The sequence below is a fragment of the Aspergillus stella-maris genome (genome assembly GCF_047715825.1).
Source record: "Aspergillus stella-maris strain CBS 113639 unplaced genomic scaffold BDV14scaffold_2, whole genome shotgun sequence".
NCBI lineage: Eukaryota > Fungi > Ascomycota > Eurotiomycetes > Eurotiales > Aspergillaceae > Aspergillus > Aspergillus stella-maris.
In genome coordinates, this window is record NW_027396796.1 from 523606 (window position 1) to 545561 (window position 21956).

At 51.5% G+C, this 21956-nt stretch overlaps 8 protein-coding genes across 8 annotated transcripts; 5 read left to right on the top strand and 3 right to left on the bottom strand.

Moving 5' to 3' along the window:
* Nucleotides 1-60: 60 nt before the first annotated feature.
* On the top strand, nucleotides 61-1361 carry BDV14DRAFT_163177 (proteasome assembly chaperone 4 family protein). Its single transcript, XM_073766988.1, has 2 exons — nucleotides 61-429; nucleotides 547-1361. The coding sequence occupies exons 1-2, from the start codon at nucleotides 232-234 to the stop codon at nucleotides 772-774; spliced, it is 426 nt and encodes a 141-aa protein (XP_073633364.1). The 5' UTR covers nucleotides 61-231; the 3' UTR covers nucleotides 775-1361.
* On the bottom strand, nucleotides 547-1361 carry BDV14DRAFT_163179 (uncharacterized protein). The gene is made up of 2 exons (XM_073766989.1): nucleotides 915-1361; nucleotides 547-852 (listed from the first exon to the last, which is right to left on the bottom strand). Exon 1 carries the CDS (start codon nucleotides 1273-1275, stop codon nucleotides 1027-1029), a length of 249 nt encoding a protein of 82 aa, XP_073633365.1. The 5' UTR covers nucleotides 1276-1361; the 3' UTR covers nucleotides 547-852; nucleotides 915-1026.
* Nucleotides 1362-3829: 2468 nt separating this feature from the next.
* On the top strand, nucleotides 3830-4274 carry BDV14DRAFT_163181 (uncharacterized protein; the record flags this gene model as incomplete). The annotated part of the gene is made up of 1 exon (XM_073766990.1): nucleotides 3830-4274. One exon carries the CDS (start codon nucleotides 3833-3835, stop codon nucleotides 4004-4006), a length of 174 nt encoding a protein of 57 aa, XP_073633366.1. The 3' UTR covers nucleotides 4007-4274.
* Nucleotides 4275-6569: 2295 nt separating this feature from the next.
* Nucleotides 6570-9525, top strand: BDV14DRAFT_42977 (transcription factor domain-containing protein). The gene is made up of 4 exons (XM_073776759.1): nucleotides 6570-7216; nucleotides 7277-7374; nucleotides 7432-8202; nucleotides 8256-9525. The coding sequence occupies exons 1-4, from the start codon at nucleotides 6794-6796 to the stop codon at nucleotides 9346-9348; spliced, it is 2385 nt and encodes a 794-aa protein (XP_073633367.1). The 5' UTR covers nucleotides 6570-6793; the 3' UTR covers nucleotides 9349-9525.
* Nucleotides 9526-9591: 66 nt separating this feature from the next.
* On the bottom strand, nucleotides 9592-10340 carry BDV14DRAFT_163189 (tubulin-binding prefolding complex subunit GIM3). The gene is made up of 4 exons (XM_073766991.1): nucleotides 10295-10340; nucleotides 10105-10242; nucleotides 9928-9995; nucleotides 9592-9853 (listed from the first exon to the last, which is right to left on the bottom strand). Exons 1-4 carry the CDS (start codon nucleotides 10310-10312, stop codon nucleotides 9661-9663), a joined length of 417 nt encoding a protein of 138 aa, XP_073633368.1. The 5' UTR covers nucleotides 10313-10340; the 3' UTR covers nucleotides 9592-9660.
* A 321-nt stretch (nucleotides 10341-10661) lies between these two features.
* BDV14DRAFT_163190 (autophagy-related protein 27) lies at nucleotides 10662-12508 on the top strand. Its single transcript, XM_073766992.1, has 3 exons — nucleotides 10662-11210; nucleotides 11289-11817; nucleotides 11871-12508. Exons 1-3 carry the CDS (start codon nucleotides 10946-10948, stop codon nucleotides 12064-12066), a joined length of 990 nt encoding a protein of 329 aa, XP_073633369.1. The 5' UTR covers nucleotides 10662-10945; the 3' UTR covers nucleotides 12067-12508.
* A 780-nt stretch (nucleotides 12509-13288) lies between these two features.
* Nucleotides 13289-15433, bottom strand: BDV14DRAFT_43121 (uncharacterized protein). Its single transcript, XM_073776761.1, has 3 exons — nucleotides 14863-15433; nucleotides 13790-14806; nucleotides 13289-13572 (listed from the first exon to the last, which is right to left on the bottom strand). The coding sequence occupies exons 1-3, from the start codon at nucleotides 14923-14925 to the stop codon at nucleotides 13429-13431; spliced, it is 1224 nt and encodes a 407-aa protein (XP_073633370.1). The 5' UTR covers nucleotides 14926-15433; the 3' UTR covers nucleotides 13289-13428.
* A 2790-nt stretch (nucleotides 15434-18223) lies between these two features.
* On the top strand, nucleotides 18224-21434 carry BDV14DRAFT_43025 (ATP-dependent Clp protease ATP-binding subunit). Its single transcript, XM_073776760.1, has one exon. The coding sequence runs from the start codon at nucleotides 18447-18449 to the stop codon at nucleotides 21231-21233; it is 2787 nt and encodes a 928-aa protein (XP_073633371.1). The 5' UTR covers nucleotides 18224-18446; the 3' UTR covers nucleotides 21234-21434.
* The last annotated feature ends 522 nt before the right edge of the window (nucleotides 21435-21956 follow it).

A 21956-nucleotide genomic window follows, 5' to 3' on the forward strand; every position in this document is an offset into this window, starting at 1 on the left:
TCCTGATGCCGCATGCCTGATGCCGAAGCGGGCCCCGCCTTGCTTTGCTTTTGACTTTGGCGGGGAACCGCGGCGAGGCCCGTGACAGCTCTCTTCAACTTCAACTTCAAGCTCAATCCTTACCTCACGACTATTCAGCCATCATACTACACACCGCGAACCCTGTTATAACCTAGGACCTACGCGAGAATCAAGTCAAGAGCGAAATAAATATAGAAAACCCTATCTACAATGGCCGACGTCCAAGTACAGCGACAAACAACCACGACAGAGCTCTCCTTTCCACTCCCCAAAGCCCTCCACACAACAGCGCATATCCACCTCACAGTGCTGGACACCTGCGTGATGATTTTCCTCGCGACGTCAACATCCGGAGACTCCTCAGGGAGCGTGAAGCCAATGGGGAGTTTTATCTACGCTATGCCTGACGTGAGTCCCTCCATCCCTATCACCAATTTCAGTCCCGAACCCCGAACAAGTCGCTCGATACGAGCTGTTATCTACCAAATGTTGAATGCCGATGCTAACGAATGCAATATACATCAGCGCACATCCCCCCGTTCCACCATCTCTACGACGCTATACACCGCCGCTTCGACAGAAGAGTACGCCACGCGGATAGCCAAGATCCTGGCCCGGCGGATGGGCGTTTCGGTTTACTTGGGTTGCAGTATCGACCCGGTCGTGTTGGGGCTTTTGCCTGAGGAGGAGATGGAGGGGTTGACGGGTATTGTGGACAAGGTGATGAAGAAATGGGATGAAAGGAGGAGGTAGTTTGATGTGTGAGTGAGGATGAGGAATCGAATATCGAAAGGGATGCTGGTCGAGGAGCTTGATGACAAGGGGAAGGAACTAGATTGGCGATGGTGAGAATTTCGTGCTCGTGGTACGATAAGGATAAGGGTCGGTGATACCGTGATACGTAATGTCCTGGTCCTGGTGTTCGTCCTGGAGAATGCTGGATTGCTCTTTCCTGCCCCCTCAGGTATCTATACACGCCTTGATACTACAGATAGCGATACATTTTCATCGTTCCGGCGCGTGTTGCGCGGTCGCAAGACGGAGGATTGCCGAGGAAATTACCGGCTCGTTTAGCCGGACACCAGCGGGTTGATTGATGATCCATGATCCATCCACTATCCAGCTGTGGCTCTCGAACCGGCAATACAAACGGCCGGCGAGTCGGCGGCGGAGGACACCGCGCCATGTCAGGCAAGAGGCAAAAGGCAAGAGGCTAGAGCTGGCGGCTGACAATCGTGCACGGTTACGTACCATAAGGCCCAAGTCTCAAAGGGTAAGCAGGCCCGAAGTTAGCCTCAAGTCCAGGCCCTCGCAAGTCCCAATCAATCAACGTGACATCCGCTTTAGCTTTTCTCAAACAAGGATATGCTGGGACACTGGTCAGGTCTTGGAAGTCGTATCTGCAGAATTACCCGTAGTAGGCCTGTAGCCTCTGTAGGCCATTTGCTATCCGCGATACTACTGCCCTAGGCGATACCCATCCGTAATTTCCGGGCAAGCCGTCTGCCGAAATGTTCGCGACGTCGCGACGGGCGCGTAAAGTGCCCACTATTCTACCTACTACTGCCGCAGTGCCGCTGGATGCATTCATGTCCCACAGAGTACCCTAACACTTAATTACGATGAAGAACCCGAACTCCCGAAGATGGGCCCTCCCGCTTAGCCTCCGAGCCATGAACTCCGGTTGGACAGGGCATGGGCTGGCTTGCATGACAAGAACGGACAATGTCGCACGAAACGGCGCCTATACCAGCTATCCGTGCATGGATGAAGAGTCAAGAGTCAAGGGTCTAAAGCACGGTCCTGCGCCCTAGAGCTCTGGTCAGGTCTTGTTCCGGCCATCCCGAGTGCCGCGACCCAAGGGGCCAAGCTTGATTAACAAAGTGACAGGAGACGGCTTGTCACCGAGTGGGGTATAGCCATTGCCAGATGCAGTGGCCGATGCGAGTCAGGAATTAAGGATCGGAACTGTTACCGAGGCAGATTCGAGGATCCGATTGCAAGTGGAGTGTCGGATCTCTAGTCTCTACTCCAAAAGGCAATAGCCGAGTTAACAAAGCACCACCATCATCATGGAGTAAGAATTGGCCAGCTTACTACTAGAAAACACTAAATCTTGCACTTTAGGTCTTACGCCTTGGCTCGACTGGGCGTTGATGCTGGCCAAATCCCCCTGAGTCATGACATGCTGACAAGTGCTCCAGTAGGTCATTATTTTTGCATCCCGGCGAACCACGTGGGATGTGCTGAAAGTGGAGGTATCACCGACTCACCATATACTTCAAATCTTCAACGTTGTACTCGGATTTATGAGGTGACAATGATGGAGACGTCGAGCCTGACTCAGTCATCCGCATGCCGTAATATGGAGAAGAACTGTCACGCTGAAATCCAATGCCGGGCCCAGCCCCATGTGTATAAGGGGGAGCGGCTAGATCCCTGGGTTTATCCAATACGAAAAAGGTGTGCTATCCTTTACATCCAAAGGATTCAAGTCAAACCTGGTGCGGCACCCCCGGGGTTTTTGTCAACCTGCCATCACCCGTTGCTTGACGGGGGATGGTGGTCTATTCCGTCGCTCGGCCACGAACGGGCTCCAACGGACAACATTCCCACTTTATCCTTAGGCAAATATAGAAACGTGAGTATATTACAGCGATACGTACCGAGAATCGTAGCATCATGCCTTTTTGGGGGTTTTGTAAGGACGAACAACGGCCGAGTGCTATCCTTATTCGATTCTGCACAAACGCGATAGATCAAACAACTATACTCCTTGTTAGTGAAGAAGTAGCAAACCTAGACCAGGCCATTGGGCATGCATGATTTGCAGTGATAGTCCTCGTCTGCTATCTGATCACAGTTTCCAGTCCAGCTTGTGCGGGGAACACGGCATGTCCGTATTAGCCTAATCCATGGGCCAGTTAAAAGGAGGCTGTATTCTGACTATTCCGAGGATGAACCGGCGTACCCTGTTCGCAATCGCCACGCTGTGACTTGACAGGGGTGGTCTTGGAGGCTTGGTGACCTGCCAGTCTTGCTTTGAGTTGGACTTTAGGTTCTGGGGTCTGGATAGGCCCTGCGATTTCTGCAACAATCCAATGCAGCCGATGCTGACCCTCATATTATGAAAGCTATGCAGGGGTAAAATGAGGCCTCTGGGCTGAAAAAAATTATTGACTCGAGCTGCGGCCAGTAACCGTGCTGGCCTCGTCCACTGGCTCGGGAGATATTTTCCGCTGCACATCGTACATATTACTCCAGAGAGCATCACGCGAGGAAACTATGACCGAGGTTTCAGTATGAGGCAATGCGAGGCTGAAAGGTTAAGCTGAAGGTGGCTTTGGGGGTAAGTAGGACCCAAAATTGAGGAAACACTGGGGCTTGCTAGTGCATACGCATCAAACAGCGATGAAGTGTAAATCAGCGCTGAATCTGCACGCGAAAGCGTAGGATGCGTATTCAAGCAGCCACGCATGCGATAGATGATATCCCGGGAAGATGGATCTTGATTGGCCAAACCAAACGAGTATACTCGTACGACCCAGATAGACCTTCCCGCGTCAAGTCGCAAACCTTGGTTGTTTTTTGGTTGACACAGCCACAAATAGAAGCCCGAGTAAATGTACAGAATGGGAACTGCATCACTGCAAGGCGTCCTCTGCAGTTTGTCCTTTGTATGCCGCAGGCCCTTGGACCGAGCGAACGGGCCGCTAAAATTAACATTTCATTGGGATCTTCCCATAGGCCATATGGAAGGCGACCAGAAGCGGGTTTTTTTAGCGAGTGATCCAGAGGTGACGACACGGCCATGGTTCGGAGAAGTCACGGAGAGGAGGAAGACAACCAAAGGGAAAATTTCCGACGAGTTCAGCGACCTCGGTACTTGAATGTCCCAACGATCATTGGAGGCTCAGACCGGGGATCAATCTTCGGGCTCCAGCTTGTTGCGGTAAATCGTCCCCAGTTCAAGGATGCGCCGTAATCTTGTCCTCCATCTTGTGTCGTTGCTTCTTTTTGACGGTTCGCTTCCCATGTGGTCCGTCCAATCGTCAGCCGAGGGAAGGATTCCGAGGACGATCGTCAATCAGTCGGACGGTCCCCCTCCGTCCAGGCTTGGAGGATTTGATTCGTTTGTCATGAGTACGTGCTCCGTATCTTACTCGCAACGCTTGCAGAGGAGCTCCCTTTGGGGCCTATCGGAGTTCTTGAACATAGTAGTTGGCTACAAGGGTTCGCAGTGGATCGCAGTGAATAATGTCATTATTTTGAGTAAGGCCGCGGCAGATGCCAAAACCGAAAGAAAGCCAACTAAGATCGATCGGTGGGGTGGCAGGAAATTAATCGTCGTAATTTTGGGAAAGGCGATGACGCCCGAAGCCGCTGCAGATGGAGTCCAGGGTTGGAATTAAGGTAAGACCGGTAAGTCAACGTGGGAACCTTAGCTATTTTTAAAGTTATCTCTCCTTTCTCCTCGGCAATTGTTAGAGAAGGAAAGACCCGAGTCAGCGCCTGCCGCCGTTCGTTGCAACAGTTTCATTCTTGAAGGAATCAAAAAAGGCAGGAGCGGGGAGAATGGAACTGAAAAACACACTCTGGAAGGAATCCGGTTACCCTGAGATCAGCATCAAACTTCACTCAGTTGAGCGAGTTGGGCAAACGATTGGGAGCTAGGAGCATCCATCCGAGCGGGAATAGTTTGCCATAAAAACGTGGTCTCTCAACAAGGTTTGTCCCCCATGCGCCATGACCATAGAACGGTAGTCCGTCCTCCGTTTACCCTGGGGTTCCTGGTCCCTCCCCGCTTAGACTTTTCGACCGCAAAGCCAGCAAACCATAGATGCGACTCATCAGAGAATTAATTTCGAATCACCAAAACTGTTCGAGCCTTGCGTGAACATGGTGAACTTGGGACGATGTCAATCCCTCTGGAGCAGCAACATCTAGGATTGCCATTATTGCCTCCTGTCGCTGGTGGAACTGTGGATCGAATGAGCGGAATGGAACGAGGTTCGGCGAACGACAGACACGCTGAATCCAGGGACCTCGGGCAGACACTGCCACCGCCGATCTCGGGAGGCTTCTAACTTTGCTGAGAGGTCTGATCTCGAAGAAACAAGCATGGTGGGATACTCGCAAACAAGAGAAACGGTACCCAGAAAGCCTATCTTGTCCCTACCCAAAAACCTTGATTAAAAGGACGAAGGAATCCCAAGACACTGCAACCTAGGGTTTCGGGATATACGATGCGCCCCAAACTCGCAGTCACAAGAAAGATCTGGTAGGGTAGTTCAGAATTCGATACGATATCTGATTCGACGCGCAAAGAAGCCAGCAGGGAAGTATGTTGCTCCACAGCAGAATGCTGACAGAAAATCTGCAGACTGCAGGGCCTCCACCAGTGCCACTTGTGGGCGAGTGCTCGATCTGGCATGGCCCGCGAGCCGGCGTCGTTTCAGTATGCAGCGGGCCAGCCCATGCTTTGATTGGAATCGGGGCCAGCCGAGAACTGTCGGAGATGTTTCCTGGACCTGAGAAGATGGGAGACCCTGACAAGAGTCGCTGATTGACCGAATCTGTGCCAGAGGGGCTGTGGAACGGAGTCTACTTACCAACCTAGAAGTTAGCTAAGGTCCAATCTAGAAGGAATGCACGGTACATGCGGATAATAGCGCGTGGTAATAATCTGCTAGCAGAGTAGCTTGTAGGCTGGACGGATGGAAGGAAGGAAGGTGTTCTGAGTCTGGTTCAGAGAGTGAGTTGTGGTAGAGAAGAGAAAAGGGCTCTTGTCACGAGATTCACCATTTCTCTCCTCCTACTACTTACTAGTAGCAATACTCACAATACCTTACTCTGGAGGGCATTGATGTTCTTTCACTATTATTTCACTCCCTGCAACGATCGAGAGGCTTTGCTTACACTTCCGGCTGAAGTTTCAAAACGGCCTGCATCTCCGTGAGTGAATCCCTACTGTAGTCCCGATTCTTATTATTCCTGCTGCCATCTGATCGCTTTCCTATCACCACCATCCCTCCTCCATCCTCCCTCCCCGTCATCGTCGCTTCCACCCTCATCCCTCTCTTCTATTCTCTCCCTTCAGTCTTTCCTTTCCCCCCCACTGGACTTTCCCTTCCTCGCCCCCATCTTCTGCTTGTGCTCTTTTCCTTTCGCTGCTCGCACTCATTACCCCCCGGCCCCCCAATCCACTAAGGAACGAACCTGCTGGAATTCTTCCCCTCCATCCACGAACTGACCCTTCCGCCCTTAAGATTATCTGTGGTCCCCTCTTCTCTATCTTCGACTCGCAATTCGTGCGCTGGGTAAGGTGGAACTCGTTAATGGCCTTGAGGCAACGGCGTCAGACCGTTTCCCAAACTTAACTGCCCACCTGGAGTCCTGGAACAAGCCTCAGTCCCACCCTTCATTATTGTCAATGCGACTGGCGCTTGCTCCAACTTTAATTATCTGGGAGGTCCTTGCTGCTGTTTAGTTCCGCTGCGATCTAGAGCGAGATCCGGACTTGCTTTCTAGTCGCTATTCTCGTCGCACCTTTTCTTCGGGTCCTCGACTTCTTGATTCGCTCTACCTTGACTGCAACTCACGAAAAGAAAACTTATTCATTTCCCCAGCAGTGGGATATTCAATTCATCCACGTTCTGATATCTGGTCGCTGTCATCTCTCCGTGTCCGACGTGGGCAGGGAGATCAGGAAGACACCCCAGGTTTGCTCTACGTCTTGTTTCTCCTATGAGGCTACGTCTAGAGCATCGCTATGCAATCGCATTACTCCCGCCCGTGGACTAACCCCAATCCACAAGGCGCTCCCTATGAGCTGCCCCCGGTACAATCAGTTACGTCCGCGGCGCCCTTTCAGCCAGGCCCGCAGCCGGGCGCTTTCCTTCCTACCCCATCAACAAGACCCGGTGGCGGGTTGCCGATGTCTCACATTCTACAGCCTCCTTCTGCACCGCCGCCTCCAGCGACGTATCCTCCATACGAGCCCAGCGTTTCTCCTTCAGAGGCAGGGGCAGCGGCTCTTCCAGATACGCCAATGAATGGTTCTGGGGTAGGGGCGGGGGGTTTTCTCCGCCACGGTGGATTAGGGCAGCACCAGCAACCATTACAACAAAAGAGGGCGTATCGTCAGCGAAGAAAAGACCCTAGTTGCGATGCGTGTCGCGAGCGCAAAGTCAAGGTACTTCGGGCCTCGCTGATTGTGCCTTAAGCTTCGTCCTCTAACTGTTCCCTCATATAGTGCGATGCCTCCGAATCTGCCAGTTGTACGGAATGCACCAACCGCAAGGTTCGGTGCCAGTTCACAAAGGAAACCAATAGACGCATGTCTTCTATCAAGTTCGTACCTGATCATTCAACTCGCGCAGGGATCGTTCGTTCTGATCGGGTTTACAGACAAGTTCAAGACCTCGAAAAGCAGCTTTGGTCAACCAAGCAGCAACTTCAACAACTGCGATCAGGGATGAGGTCAGATAACTTGATGGATCTTGATGGTGACGGGGCAGGGCAACTCCAGATCAATTTACCCGAATTGGGCTATCGACCGCAGCGCCGGCCAAGGGCTCCTGTTGCGCATGATTTATCTAACGCTAGGGCGAATATACGACGTTATGGGAAAGGCATTTGGAAAGTTCCAACGCCGTATCGTCAGTCAGACTCAAAATCACTTTTGACAGCAGATCCTCCTACCCTCCCGCCGCAAGATGTTGCCCACCATCTCCTCGCTCAGTACCATGCTCATATCCACACGACACTTCCCGTCCTCCACTGGCCAACATTTATGAGAGAATACGAAGAAGTTTACCGGAAAGGGACACTGCTAGGGGTTACCCGCGAATGGGCAGCCGTCTTGTTCGGAGTTTTCGCCTGTGGTATCTTGCACACCCTAGACCCAAATCGTGAAGAGAAGGGCAAGGAGTTTGTGAGGACGTCTTGCGGGGTGATTGATGTTTGGCAGGATAACTTTACACTAGATCAGGCGCGGGCCGCTCTGTTGGCTAGCATATTCCTCTACGAGGTCAACGCAAAATCTGCTAGCTGGGTCTGGAATGGGTCTGCCGTGAAGGTCGCGCAGGAAATTGGATTGCATCTGGAGTCCGGTCCATGGCCTGCACTTGAAGGAGAAATGCGCAAGCGCGTTTGGTGGGGCATGTATACTTGGGATAGGTATGCGAGCTTGATGGCTTCGATATTTGATTGATGTGACTAATTTTCATCAGGTTGATGGCCTTGGAAATGGGAAAACCCGTATTGATCAATGACCAAGATTGCGACATTGATCTTCCCTGTACTGTCGATGAACAGTTTCTCTCAGAAGGGGGTGTCGTACCTGAAAGCCAACAGACTACGCCTATGCTGGCAACGATACATGTTGTGCGATCAATCGGGCAGTTGACTCGTACTTTGAGAAGTACAGCCATCGGCACCGCGAGTCTCCAAACGTTTGAGCGACATTTCAGCGCCTGCTTGTCCATTTTCCCCGAGCAATACCAGCCGACATCCGATCAGTACCTCGAACCTCGATCTCTAAGTCCCATCATATATCTCCAGAACGCTCGCCTCATGCTTCATCGGCATAATATATCTCCCTTCTGCCCGCCGGATGTCCGCTCCGTGGCCTTGGATTATTGTGTGTCCGTCAGCCAAGATACTGCGCGCTTGATATCGCGATGCATGCGAACGTCTCCAATAACAGGGAATATTGACTGGCGCTCGACGCTTGCACTATCAGGCTCAGCCATGCTGTGCGCTCACCTTTGGCGCTGCATGCTTCTCCTACTCTTCCGTCAAGAGTTTGATGCTGCTTTGATATGCGTCCAGGCTAGCTCTGCAATGAGGGACTCACGTGTTATCAACGCAGCTTGCGGTCGCAATGTCGTGTTTATCTTGAAGTGCCTCCTGGAACATCTGCAGCGAAATGACACCGTGGACCTGGATGGGGATGAGGAGATGATGGCTTACGTATCAGGCGATATGCAAGGCACGAGCAGCGGAAGCTGGGTCTGGGAGGGCAGTGAGACAGGTGCGCAGTTAGGGATGGCCTCTCCGCCGTCCAGTGGCTCAGTGTATCCTAGCACTGGGGAGAACAGGTCAGCCGAAGACCCGAACGCCTGGGAAGGCTGGGACTGGATCGAACAGACAGTCCAGTACCTTGTCATGGAAAAGGAACAGCGACAGCAAAGAGAAGCACAAACTCTAAAGCCGCCTACAGAGCCGTCGTACCGCGGCAGCGAATCCGCCACCGGAAGCCCCGACTCGGTACCTAATCAACCGAGCTCCCACTCGCGGATGACAATAGCGAGCATTATATAATCTTATCCAAAGACCTACTCTGGGTCTGTTCTACAGGATAGAGCAGTCCGAAAGTTCTGGCGTGATATATTGTCCTTGGGTTCAGTTATATGCGATTTGCATTTAACAGTCACAGCATTTGAATGAGTTTACGTCCTGATACCAGCGAGCGACAATGTACATCAAACATATTATGAAACCCCTTCTGTATATAGCTTGATTTCCCTTCCCCCATTAGGAGCAAAGCAAAGCAAAAGGCAGTTATAGATCACTTTTCAGTCATTTATTTTCCATAATCATATACATACAAAGCGCCACCAACCTCAAACGCATTTAAGTCTCCAAATTGATACTCCGCCCGAATCGCGCATACAATGCCACCTTCAACTGCTGCATCTCATCGCGCAGCTCGCCCAGCATGTCCTCTAGTTTGGAGACCTCCGAGTCAATCTGCTCCGTCGAAGAGGCAAGCATGGTCTGCGCTTGCTCGAGCGGGAGATGCACGAATGAGTCCCCGATTTTGTATCTGGCGGGGTAGTTAGCTTGCACTTGGGTAATATAAGGTAGAAGTAAGTTTATAAGCACAAAGGGGAAACATACGGGACCAATTCATCCTCATCAGCAAGCTCCAATTCCGTTGAGATCTCTTCTAGATCTTCTTTATCTTTCTGTGATGATATACAGTTGTTAGTTTTCCCCTGACAAACCCCACATGCAACAAGAAGCCCAAACACCACACAAAACGGCCCGGAGGAAAGAGTGAGTGAATAGACGCACCTGCTTAGCCTTCAAGTTCTCCTGCAGAACCGTCTCGCGCTGGTGCAGGCGAGAGAAGCGGTTGATCTTCTCTTGGTCCTCGCGGCGCACCTCGGTGTCCTCTGAGGAGCCGATAGTGGCCTCGTCTTCTTTCGAGAGCTGGATGGAGTCAGTCTTCTATTCAGATATAATTATGAGGGTGTAGGCTTACCATGCGCGTGCTCATCATCTTGGCGGCTTGTATGGGTATTAGTTGTTGGTGGATAGTACGGACTGGATACAGTGAGGATATTTTGGGTGGGAGGGCGAGGTGGTCTGTGCGGGGCTCTGGATTGTGTATACTTGGTCCTACAGAGTACTTTCACCACGATGAGATGCTATTCCATTGAGATAGAAAGATACTGTGAACTAAATGTAGTATAATATAAGAGTTAAAATGAGCTAAATTCCACCTAATGTCTTTCACCAACTGTCGTGCCTTGCTGCTTATACTCTGCGACCGGAGAAACAGAAGGCCGATGATGAGGCTGGTTAAGTAAGAAGGCAGACGAGCAGCAATCCAGCCTCACCAAGCTAAATCCAGGCACTCACTTATCACTTCGTTCCTTGACCTCCGAGAGATCATTCACTGTCGCTCTCATCATCTGTCCATACCAGGCGTACTCTGTCTGTCTGTCATCTGCCAGTTCTGTCCTGCTGCCCGTCGGCCTGCGTCTGTGTCCCATCACCGCCCAAGCAACCAGTCACCCGTTCCGTCTCTCAAGATCGGGAACAGCTCTACCAATCTTCGATTCCTCTCCGCCGTCCTTTCCATCTCGATTTCACCTTCTAGACCTCCTATACACGCTCAAACACACTCACCATGCGAATACTATCGGCGTATTCCTCCCTCGTCTCCGCGACCGCGCTCCTACCGACCCTCGCGTCCGCGGTGAGCTTCGACTGCGCCAATATCAAGCAAGACGGCTACAGATACGATCTCAGTCCACTAGGCGGCGTCCACGAGATCTTCCACGCCGAGAAAGTCGACGACTCAATTGTGAATACGACGTATGTGTTGAACGTATGTAATACCTTGGGCAATGCGGCGAACCGGGATGGTTTGAAGTGTGGGACGACGAGGAATAGTATGTTCATGTTTAAACCGACACTACCTCGGAGTGATGAATGTTGGATGCTGAACTAATGTGTTTTTCTTGTTCTAGTCTGCGGTTTCCAACATACGTACACGGGCGACGACCGCGAAAGCGGGTTCGCCTTTCCTATCGTCGGATTCGATCACCTTGGTGGAGGCGCGAAGGATGCAGAGATCAAGCGGTTAAAGGAGGATGATTCGGAGAAGGAGGGACTGAGAGTTAAACTCTCAGGTGGCGAGTACCCCGTTGAAGGCGAGAAGAAGAAGAAGGATGCCAGCGCGGTTATTGAATTCCTCTGCGACCCTGGCCGGTCGGGGCTGGAGGGTCTTGTTAAGGAGGAAGAGCCGAAGCGTCTCCGCGTGAGAGAAGATGGCGAAGAAGGTGGTGACGGTGAGGGTAATGGCGACGAGGACAAGACCCCCTTCAACAACGGGACAGTGCCAGACCGGAGTCTGCAATTCAAGAGCTTCGGCAAGGCCGACGACGATACGTATGTTCTGAGACTGGATTGGAAGACGCGCTATGCCTGCGACAACTATATCGAGGATAACAGCTCGTCTTCAAACCACTGGGGTTTCTTCACCTGGTTGATTGTCATGTTAGTCCCTTTGGCTTCCCGTTATATTCTTCTTAACTAACATGTCCATCTAGCTTCTTCCTCTGCGCCGCAGCATACATCATTTTCGGCTCATGGCTCAACTACAACCGCTACGGCGCCCGCGGGTGGGATCTCCTCCCGCACGGCGACACAATTCGAGACGTCCCCTACCTCTTCCAGGACTGGCTAAGACGCGTGGTCAATACGTTTCAGGGGTCTGGGTCAAGAGGGGGCTACAGCGCTGTATAGATTGTATCATCCTATTTCCTTTCCTCTTCTAGGTTTCCTCTTTCTCCTTCGATATCTCTTTGATGTGTGTGATGTTTCGTTGTGCATGCGACGTCCTGCAAGCTAAAACTGCGATTGCGACTGCCGCAGCTGTGAGGCTCTGCGATGTTTGATATTTAGGTTCCCTTTTTTTTCTCTGTACGATGGAAATGAATGATTTGATTTACTGGCCTATGACTGATAGCTTCCTGCTTCACCTGCTCAGGCATTTGACCTAACCGACAAGTTCAATTGGTCTCACTACCTACCTACCTCACCATCCGAGCTGGAAGGAATGTACTATGTGGATAGGTATGCTACTTGAGGGAGTCAACGACTCAGTAAATGAGTTGTTGAACAACATGAGCCATCGTGACTCAGGACACTGTATGTAGTCTTCTGGTGTAGTTTCTACCCACTACCTACCTACCTACCTTGATCCTTGTCCTTCGCTGGAAGTAGAAAGAGAGTGCAATAGTTGTACAATGACTCTTTCAAGTTACGACTATAATCTCCTACTCTATGCAATGCTGTGCTTGTGGTCTCCTAGCGGTCCCTTTATATGCTAGTAGCTACTGGGACTTTGGCATTAGAGACGAAACTCAGCACCGGAAAAGCCCGTCCAGAGTCCAGGTCCTGGTCCTTCTCGTAGGTTAAGTTACTTTGATGAGAATATGGTCAAACGAGTAATTTCTTCCTTCGGACTAGCTAGATACCAGTAACCTAAAGCCAAGGCCTGCATGGGTATACTTCTGTAGAAAGGGTCTGGCAGGGTAAGGCAGGTAAGGTACCTAGATACATTCTCCCTCCATTCATGAGCAGCGCATTGCAAAGCAAACAGCAAGAACCAACACATAAATCATAACTCGGCATAAACAGCATAGCATAATAAGCAGATCGAATGGCCACTGACCACTACTGGCCAGTGTAGCACAGCAAATATCCACAGATGATCGGATGCGAATTGCGTGATTGAAGTGAAATATGTCGACATCAAATGGGTAATGAGGAAAAATCTTCCTTAAACTAGGCGTTAGACCCTTCCCGTGTTTCTTTCTCGTCATCGCTTGCTTTCTTCTTTCTTAGTCTCTGCATATACCCCCACAGTGCAAGCCCAGATGCCCTACCTAAACTTACCAACCCGCCTGGCCAGCCGGTTCAGCTGAGCCGAGGCAACTGAGGCAAGATAGGCAAGGCAGATGGACTCCATAACCGCAATAAAAGTCAAACTCGAACCCAGACTAATGAACTTAGACTCATGCAGGCTGCAAGTCCCCATTCGCAGCATGCTCGGCCGAGTCGGTACGACCCAACTACACTCGGCCGTTCCCGAGTCTAGTACATCTATACCTTCATAGCGAACTGCTTGAGGTATAGATAGTCGGCCATGTTGGCGTCGACAGTCTTGCGGATCAGGGCCGCGCCCTCCTCGCCGTACTTCTCTCGCCACTCGGCATCGAATTGCTCTTCGGATTTGGGCGCGCGGGGCTAGAAGGTTCATACTGGTCAGCTGGTCTGTTCATTTTCTTCCTGTTTTGAGTGAAGGATGTCGGCTTGGCCGTGCTTTGCGGCTTCCTTCGTCTCCTTCCCCTACCAGCTAGGGCAGGGCAAGGTGGGTCGCAGTGGATGGCAAGCAAACTCAGACGCCCTAGGGCACAGGGCTGGGGCGAGGGAAAAGCCTAACAAAAGGAAAGAGGATACTTACGTGTTTCCTAGCAGTCAACCCTCTCGAATCGATCGCATCGTTGTGGAACCCCTTCCACTTCTCGAACGCCTCCCTCGCATGCTCATGATCATCCTCGTTATCCCAATCCAGCATGGCAGGCGTATAGGGAATACCAACGCTGCGGCAAAACGCTTCCATCATTGGCGCCGGGCTATCAAGCATCTCGTCCGCATCGACGACACAGATCTCCACGCCGACGTTAGCCTCGGGGCTGGATACTGGTTTGGCCTTGACGCCGTTGGCAGTGACTCCGTTTGTTGTCCCGGCGTTTGAAGCGAGGATCTCGTCGGCGTCTTGCTCGCGCGTGGCAGCGTGCGGACCAACTAGGCCCTCTGCGCGCAGGTATTCAAAGAACCGGCGCATCTCGTCGTAACCAGCTTCGAGTGGATCGTAGTAGGTGAAGCCCGTCGTGGCGTCGAGAGGAGGGATGGTACAGCGGTAATATGAAGGCACGCTGTAGTGCGGGTCGCGGATGAGGAAGGCGAAATGGAAGGTGTCCAGGATCTCCTTGGGCATCACGGTAGGATTGCCTGGTTCGGATGGGGTGTCGTAGGGGTAGGGTGCGGCGCTGCTGCCCTTCTTTCCCCCGTTGACAGTACCATTGCTGACACCGTTTCCATTCACCTCGTCATCCGAGGGGTGGCCGTTGGCGACGTCTCCATTACCAACGGCCTCATGGGTTCCGTTGCTACCATTCTCAGTGCCTACGCCACGCTTGATCCTGTGCAGACTCGGCGCGACACTAGCGGGCTTGCCATTCGGCGGAAGAAGGTAGTGGAGGATGTCCTTGATGAAAATCCTCTTGCCCTCGTTCTCGCGACCTTCGCGGTCAATTCGCTCAAGGATAGTCCGGTAAGTGGATTGCGCGAAGCCGCTCTCTTCCCGGCCTTGCTCATCGGCCTCGTACCGATCTGAAAGGCGTTCGGGGCCGTAATAGAATGCGTCACCGAAGGGCTCGTGAATGCATTGGATTGTAGATTTTCGGGTCATGAAGACCTGTTCAGGTTAGCATTCGTCCCATCATAATAGTAGAGTAAAAGAGAATGAAATACCCGCTCAAACGCCGTGGAGCAAGCCCGAGGATGGGTCGCCACGAAGATGGGTTTCTGAGACATCTCTGCCGTTGTTGCTCTTTCGAGACTGGAAAGTTCACTATCTACCAGGGAATTTCACCGCCGGCGAAGCTACTAATTGTATATCAAGGAGTTCTACCTCCTTCGTTGGGTGATCGAGCCTTATCGCGGACTCGGGGCTTTATTGTAGTCGTGGAATGCAAGTACAGCGTAGTACGGAATGTTGACCCGAGATGTTGATAATGAATCTGGGCGATGAATGTAAAGAAAAGGTTAGATAAGAAAGAAAATCGAATGAATTCCTATCAGTTCTTGTTCTGCGTAAGAATAGCAAGGATAGTGAATGGTTGAGATGAGATCAGGAACTGGAAATGGGATTGAATTTATAGGAAGGTACGTCAGTCCGTCTCAGGTCGTGGGGTTGGTCAGGTATAGTCCAGAGCCAGACGATCGAGTAAGATCGATAACTATCGCCAGAACCAGACTACGGCTGTGCTGCCTTGCTTTCTTTCTTGTTTGAGTTCGACCGTCCGAGACTCAATATTTTTTTATTTATTTAATGAGGGAATAAAGAAAATCTGCTGCGGCGTAGAGCAGCCTGCATGGTCAGCAACCAGCGGTACTACTGCGTACAGCGAGAACCAGGGCAGGTTTAATGCCGCGGCCCTCAGTGGTTGATGCTCTATCCACTCCTCTGCTGCTCAGCGAACTGGCCGTCTGGCTCTGGATAAGGCGATTGCGCCAGCCGTCACCGATATTCGCCATAGATAGTGATCTCCATGCTTGTTATCAAGGGCCCTGATTATCATCTATATACACTTGGCTCCTTCTGCGCTTCTCTATAAAACTTGAACCGCTATCTTCGGGCTTCCCAAGGGTGGTCGCCTTGAGGCTCTCACGGAGCAAAGGTCGCCGTGCCACCTCGACCAGGATTAGGATCTTCGCCTGATGCTCCGCTCGTGTTCCTTTGTTATTGGAAGAGATTGATGTCTGAGGTGGATGGGGGGTTGTGGTGACTGGTAAGAGTTCAACCCGTTCCTGGCAAGCCCAGCCAAGCTGAGGGGGGTAGCGAACGGGCGCAAGTTCGGGACCTACGTGTTAGACGAGAGGCAACGGCGGTACAGTGGGCGAAGTCTAGGAAGTTAGTCGCCTACAGAGTGGACATAGAGGATACCGAACAGGAAGGACTTGTCCATGGTCATGAAGCGGAGTGGTTGAAGGTGCTCAAGATCCCTGTCGCCACACTTGGTCGAGACAATCTTGCGGTTTCCACTTTGACGTCATGAAACGGAGAAAGCAGGATGATTTCTGTGGACGAAAAAGATGAGAAGTAGCCGAGTACGTGGTCTCATAACCCGGAGTATCTTGGGGTTGCGGTAGAAGTACGTATAAAGTATATCTGGCTGGTGGACGGTATCTGGTCACTTGCCCATATCTGATATGCCCGTTAAGCCACTCAGATTTCCTCAGCTTCCGGACGGGCCTGCGACCGGGGAGAGACTATTGGGACTTTGCAGGCCAATCCTCGCTCTGGGTTTCCCATGTCATGCGTCGTGGGGTTCAATATTATCCAATGATGCCTCGTTGTTCCTAACGTGGGGTTTCAATGGGCTATAATTATCGGTGCTATGGCTAGCCTGTGAATGGCGCCCTGGCACTGGCGGGACGGAACCTAGAGACCAAACTTCCAGAGGTCCAACCTAGGTTAAAGGTCTCCTCGATCTAGGCTGTGAAAAAAAGATCATGTTTGAAGAAATAGATTGACATCAGGCAACCGCAGGATTCGCTATTAGGTAACGGTTTAAGAAAACTCGAGAGCCGTGGGAGGGTTGACTTTTGAAGCCGTTGAGCTGATCTCAAAATTCCAGACTCTGATTGAGCTTGTTTGTACTTGTGCCCACCGCCTACCATACCGATTGTAGTGCCGGCAGAACCAGGTTTCTCGGCATTTTCATCTGCTCTCTTCTTCTTCACCACGAAAGGAACAAAAGTGCCTTGACGAGCTCTAGAAGCAGGACTCGAGTTCTCTATACTACTATACTCTTACCCCCAGATGATGCGACTTGATTGACTCCGATGTCGTTCCTAACGTTCAAAATGGTGCCGTTACAGCAACCATCCCAACCACAGCTCCCGCCATCACAAACCGCGCTCCATCAACAGCCTCATCCGGTACCTCAACCGCAGCTTCCCGCGCAACCTCCAACCCAGCAACCTCTGTTCCAACAGCCGCAACTCTCTCCCCAACAACATCAATCTCAGCAGCCCCAACAACCTCAACAGCCTCAGCAGACTCATCACACTCCGCTGCAGCAACCATCAGGCCAAGGGCAGCCCGCGCCGGCGGTGACGGTACCTGTGCCGGGCAATGTACCCGTGCAGCCATACCCGCCATTAACTGCGCCGCCAGAGGCCCTATATCGTACAGAGACAGAGGCAGTTCAGGCGGTCAAAAGCTTTGCTTTTGATCACCAATATGCTGTCATCACCAAGCGGACCAACAAAGGTCGCGAAGGGAAAGTCGAGGCTATCTACATGACCTGCGATCAAGGTCAGGTATATCGGTCAACCGCAAAGGAACGTCAACGAGAACCCTCACGGCGGAATGGTTGTCCGTTCAGTTTGCGCATCAGCTATCACAAGATCGACAATCTATGGCACGTCAAAGTTCGCGATAGTACCCACAACCACGGCCCGTCGCTACCTGGGTCACATCCATCGATTCGACGCGAAGAAGTCAATCAGAAAACGCAGTATATAAAGGCTCTGCTCGACATCAACATGCCGCCCAGTCAGATCCTCAAACAGCTTCGCCATGTGGATCCTTCAACTGTCATTCAGATTCGCGACATCTATAATCTCCGGCATCGTCTTTACCAGGGCAAATCTCCTGTTCCAGCAGTTCTTATATCCGATTTTAAGCCCTCTACGATAAAAAAACGCCGTGGTCGCCTAAGCACTGATAATCAGGCTCCGGAAGAGACCCCGACAGCGGAAGCTGTAGATGGAAGCGGATTAGAAGTCGATCAAGGGGTCGACTCCCCTGACAATGGGGTCCCGGAACCTCAGGGAATGCACAATCCGGAACAACTCTTGCTCAACTCGGCATTGTTCTAAGATTCTAGTAAAGGCGTTTATGGTTGTATTAGCGCTAGGGAGATACCAATTTGATAAAGCCTCCGCTTTGATAAGATATCGCATTGTTTACCGCCTCTTTGACCGCCTTTGTCTGCCAGTACATTGTTTGTATCACGTGCCAATTGTGGCCTGATTCGCGATTGTTCTGGAAGGCGGTGGAATCTTTGAGTGTCGTCATGCTGCTGCTCGAGGCTTTGGGCACCATCTTCAAAGGTCCAGTTCGTTCTTTTGCCTTGATGGCTGGCTTTGTTCCTTCGTGTATAAAAACACTCTCATGTTCATGACTTTTTGACACCAGTGACCATCAAACTACATCCTCTTCATAGCTCAATCTTGTCGATACTCTCTCTAACCACCTTCTATTCCGATAATCTGCCTATAACTCTTTTACCCCTCGGAGATTTCGCTCTCCCCCACCTTACATCATGGGTTCCATGAATACAGACAACTTCACAGACAAGGCGAATAACGCCCTGCAAGATGCTATCGACTTGGTAGACGAGCATTCCAATGCTGAAATCTACCCTCTTCACCTCGCAGTTGCCCTCCTTGATCCTTCAACAAACGACGATGAGGACGGGCCGTCAGTACATCCCTCCCACGGGGCATCGGCGTCCACCTCGCTCTTCCGCCAAGTCGTCGAACGCGCTCACGGTGATACCCAACTTCTTCACCGCGGTCTCATGAAACGGCTTGTCAAGCTACCAAGTCAGGATCCGCCTCCCGAGAACAAGAGCGTCTCCCCGCCCTTCCGAAAGGTTCTCTCCACCGCGAAGGATCTGGCTAAGACACAGAAGGACAAATATGTTGCTGTGGACCACCTGATCCAAGCTGTTTGCGAGGATTCGCAAGTCGAAAGCGCTCTCAAGGAAGCCAACATCGCCAACTCAAAGATAGTTAAGAATGCTGTTCAAGCGATTCGAGGCACAAAGCGAGTTGACTCGAAGACAGCGGACTCAGGCGGCGATGATGAAAACCTCAAGAAGTTTACGATCGATATGACAGCACTAGCGGCCGATGGTAAGATTGACCCGGTCATTGGTCGTGAGGAAGAGATCCGCCGTGTGATCCGAATTCTTAGTCGACGGACGAAGAACAACCCTGTGCTCATTGGTGAGCCCGGTGTAGGTAAGACCACCATCGTTGAAGGTCTCGCTCGTCGTATCGTCAACAACGACATTCCCTCCAGTCTGTCGCAATGCAGGCTCCTTTCCCTCGACGTTGGCTCGCTGGTTGCCGGAAGCAAGTACCGTGGTGAGTTCGAGGAGAGACTCAAGGGTCTCTTGAAGGAGGTTGAAGACTCCAAAGACCCTATCATTCTTTTCGTGGATGAGATGCATCTGCTCATGGGTGCCGGCGGTAGTGGTGATGGTGGCATGGATGCCGCTAATCTGCTGAAGCCGATGCTTGCTCGTGGGCAGCTTCACTGTATTGGTGCGACTACTCTCGCGGAATACCGCAAGTACATTGAAAAGGATGCCGCTTTCGAACGACGATTCCAACAAGTTCTTGTCAAGGAGCCCTCCGTCTCAGAGACCATTTCTATCCTGCGTGGTTTGAAGGAGAAGTACGAGGTGCACCACGGTAGTGTCCAAATCACCGACGCCGCTATTGTTGCTGCCGCCAATTTAGCTTCACGATATCTCACATCTCGTCGACTTCCTGACTCAGCCGTCGATCTCATTGACGAAGCAGCCGCCGCCGTCAGAGTTGCCCGCGAATCCGAACCCGAAGCACTTGACAACCTCGAGCGCAAGCACAGGCAGCTTCTAATTGAGATTCACGCTCTGAAGCGTGAAAAGGACGACGCCTCCAAGTCCCGGCTGAAGGAAGCCGAGCAGGAAGCGGCTAATGTTCTGGAAGAGCTTCGTCCCATGCGTCAGAAGTACGAGAAAGAGAAGGAACGTAACAAAGCCATCCAGGATGCCAAGACGAAGTTGGACAACTTGAAGAACAAGCAGGAAGAAGCTGAACGTAACGGTAACACCGAAACTGCAGCAGACTTGAAGTACTACGCCATTCCCGAAACGCAGCAGCACATTGAGCAATTGGAGAAGCAACGGGCTGTAGTTGATGAGGAACGACGCCAACGTCGTGATGACGACGCAGGGGAGCCCCTTCTGGCTGATGAAGTTGGCCCCGAGCAGATCAACGAAATCGTTTCCAAATGGACCGGAATTCCGACCCAAAAGCTGAAGAAGAGCCAAAAGGAAAAGATCTTGATGATGAAAGAGTACCTAGAGTCGACTGTTGTCGGCCAAGATGAGGCTGTAAAGGCCATCGCGAAGCAAATGCGAGTCACCTCTGCTGGATTAGCGAATCCGAACCAACCACCATCCTTCTTGTTCTGCGGTCCCTCGGGTACAGGCAAAACACTCCTTACCAAGGCCCTGGCGGAGTTTCTCTTCGATGATCCTAAGGCTATGATTCGGTTTGATATGTCGGAGTATCAGGAACGCCACGCCCTTAGCCGCATGATCGGTGCACCCCCTGGCTACGTCGGTCACGATGCAGGAGGTCAATTGACCGAGGCTCTCCGGCGGCGCCCCTTCTCCATTCTCCTCTTTGACGAGATCGAGAAAGCAGCCAAGGAAATCCTTACCGTCCTCCTTCAGCTGATGGATGATGGCCGTATCACCGATGGCCAGGGCAGGGTCGTCGACGCCCGCAACTGCATCGTCGTCATGACCTCTAACCTTGGTGCGGAGTACCTGGCCCGCGTTCAGGGCACCAAGATTGACTCCAACACTCGGAAGCTGGTCGAGGGTGCCCTGAAGAGCTACTTCCTGCCTGAGTTTTACAACCGTATCGGCAGAGTCATCATCTTCAACCGCCTCTCCAAGCGCGAAATTCACAAGATTGTTGACCTCCGCATCAATGAGGTTCAGCAGCGCCTTCGCGACCGCAACATAACCATCAAGATAACGGATGAAGCCAAAAAGTATCTCGGCGATGCAGGATACTCTCCTGCTTATGGTGCTCGCCCGCTGGCTCGCGTCGTTAATCGCGAGATACAACAAAACCTCGCCACCCGCATCCTGGACGAGTCTATCTTAGATGGCGAGACGGCCCGCGTGGTCTTGAACAACGGTCGCATCGAAGTCCTGCGCAACCATGAGTCAGCCTACAAAGCCGACGACCTCATGACGGACGATGAAGACTTCGATGACATGGACGAAGAAGATAGCGAAAAGATGGACTTGTACGATTAAAAGATTCATGACGCATGACGAATTACGATGTCTTGTTTGATCTTGCTTTACCCTTTTCTTCTCCTTACACTGCTTGTCTTGGGAGCATTTGGCGTTTGTCTCAATTTTTTCTTGTTTTGTTCTTTCCAGCCTGGAGCGAATTTTTTATGTTTTTCCTCTCGTCTTTTCCTTGCCATGACTCCAGACTTCTGTCATACTACCTACAACAGGTTTTCATATACATAAAGTCTACTCAGCAAAAACAAGCAGCAATTGATGCTGCTCCAGTACATAGTACTCGGCTAACACATATATACAATATGAATAAAATAGAATTAACAAAACTCATCTTCCTCATTTCACGACGTAGCTAGCTTAACAGAAACCAGTCGTGGTCCGGACATGTATCGTAATACCAACTCGCATGGATACAAACAAACTCCCAGAACTCCCGGGAGACACTACCTACTCTACATGCTTAACAGAAGGAAGGTACTGCCTGGGGTGGACGGTCGCTCCTCCCTTCTGCACTATCCAACTGCCGATGCCCATCGCACCTTCCTCCACTCATCTTCGTGCCTTCACTAAGAGTGATCAGAAGACCGTGCACGCAGGATACAAGGTAGAAAGATGTACACCCGGATGCTGGAGGTTAAGTAGATATGAAGGTTATGAACGTAGCTGGTACTCGGATCAAACCTTATGCAAAGTTGAACGGGGTCCACCGTACTGGTTCATCTGGCG